General features: G+C 38.5%; 1 protein-coding gene across 1 annotated transcript; it reads left to right on the forward strand.

Annotated features, from left to right (window-relative positions):
* The first annotated feature begins 361 nt into the window (after positions 1 to 361).
* Positions 362 to 1,071, forward strand: LOC110694007. Its single transcript, XM_021871167.1, has 3 exons — positions 362 to 708; positions 781 to 893; positions 941 to 1,071. The coding sequence occupies exons 1-3, from the start codon at positions 362 to 364 to the stop codon at positions 1,069 to 1,071; spliced, it is 591 nt and encodes a 196-aa protein (XP_021726859.1).

The raw sequence follows: 1,071 nt of genomic DNA on the forward strand, positions 1-1,071 counted from the left end.
TTTCAACTTGTCAATGATTTGAAAGACCATGATAGTCCTTTTTTTACCTTCCCAAGGCTTAGATCCCAAGAGACCCGTGAATGCTATTGTTACAAGGAGTGGTAAGGTTCTTGAGGAGAGTTTGCCTAGGAAGAGTGAAGGTAAGGAGGTCTTGGTAGAGGATGAGAGAGATGGTGCATCTTTGAGTGAGGTTGTGATTGAGACACCTAGAGAGGTGAGAGTGGAGAAAGAAATTGTAAAACCCAAGCTTCCATATCCACAAAATTTCATGATACATAAGTTGGATGAACAATTTGGAAGATTTATTGACATGCTTAAGCAACTTCACCTTTCTCTACCTTTTACCGAAGTTGTTACCTAAATGCCCAACTACACAAAATTCCTCAAAGACATTTTGAGTGGTAGGAGGACTTGTGATGTGGTGGAGACGGTCAACTTGACCGAGAATTGTAGTGAAATTATACTAAAGAAGATGCCACCCAAGTTGAAAGATCCCGAAAACTTCTCTATCTCTTGTGACATTAACAAGATGCAAATTGATAATGTCTTAAGTGACTTAGGAGCTAGTGTTAGCCTAATGCCATATTCTATTTATCAAAGACTTGAGTTAGGGGAACTTATGCCTTCCAAAATTACCTTGCAATTGGTCGATAGGTCAATTAAGATTCCTAAGAGGAAGGTAGAGGATGTTCCTTTGAGAGTAGGGAAGTTTGTGATTCCGATAGATTTTGTGGTTCTTGAAATGGATGAAGATGCTACCATTCCCATTATTCTTGGTAGACCATTTCTTGCTATTTCGAGTGCCATGATTGATGTAAAGAGTGCAAAAATTTCACTCAAGGTAGGAGAAGAGGTCATTGAATTCGACTTGAATGAAAGCATGAAGTATCCATGTTCTTCTTTACAAATTGCATATTGATTGATTCTCTTGATCTTGTAGTGTCTTCCATGCATGAGAACTTGCTCACTTCTAATGATCCTCTTGAGAATGTCTTGTTGAATAAGGATAAGATAGGTTCTCCTATCAAGGAAATGGCAATGTATGAGGATTTGCTAAATGGAAGCATCTAG

The sequence above is a fragment of the Chenopodium quinoa genome, unplaced genomic scaffold (genome assembly GCF_001683475.1).
Source record: "Chenopodium quinoa cultivar QQ74 unplaced genomic scaffold, ASM168347v1, whole genome shotgun sequence".
Classification (NCBI taxonomy): domain Eukaryota; kingdom Viridiplantae; phylum Streptophyta; class Magnoliopsida; order Caryophyllales; family Amaranthaceae; genus Chenopodium; species Chenopodium quinoa.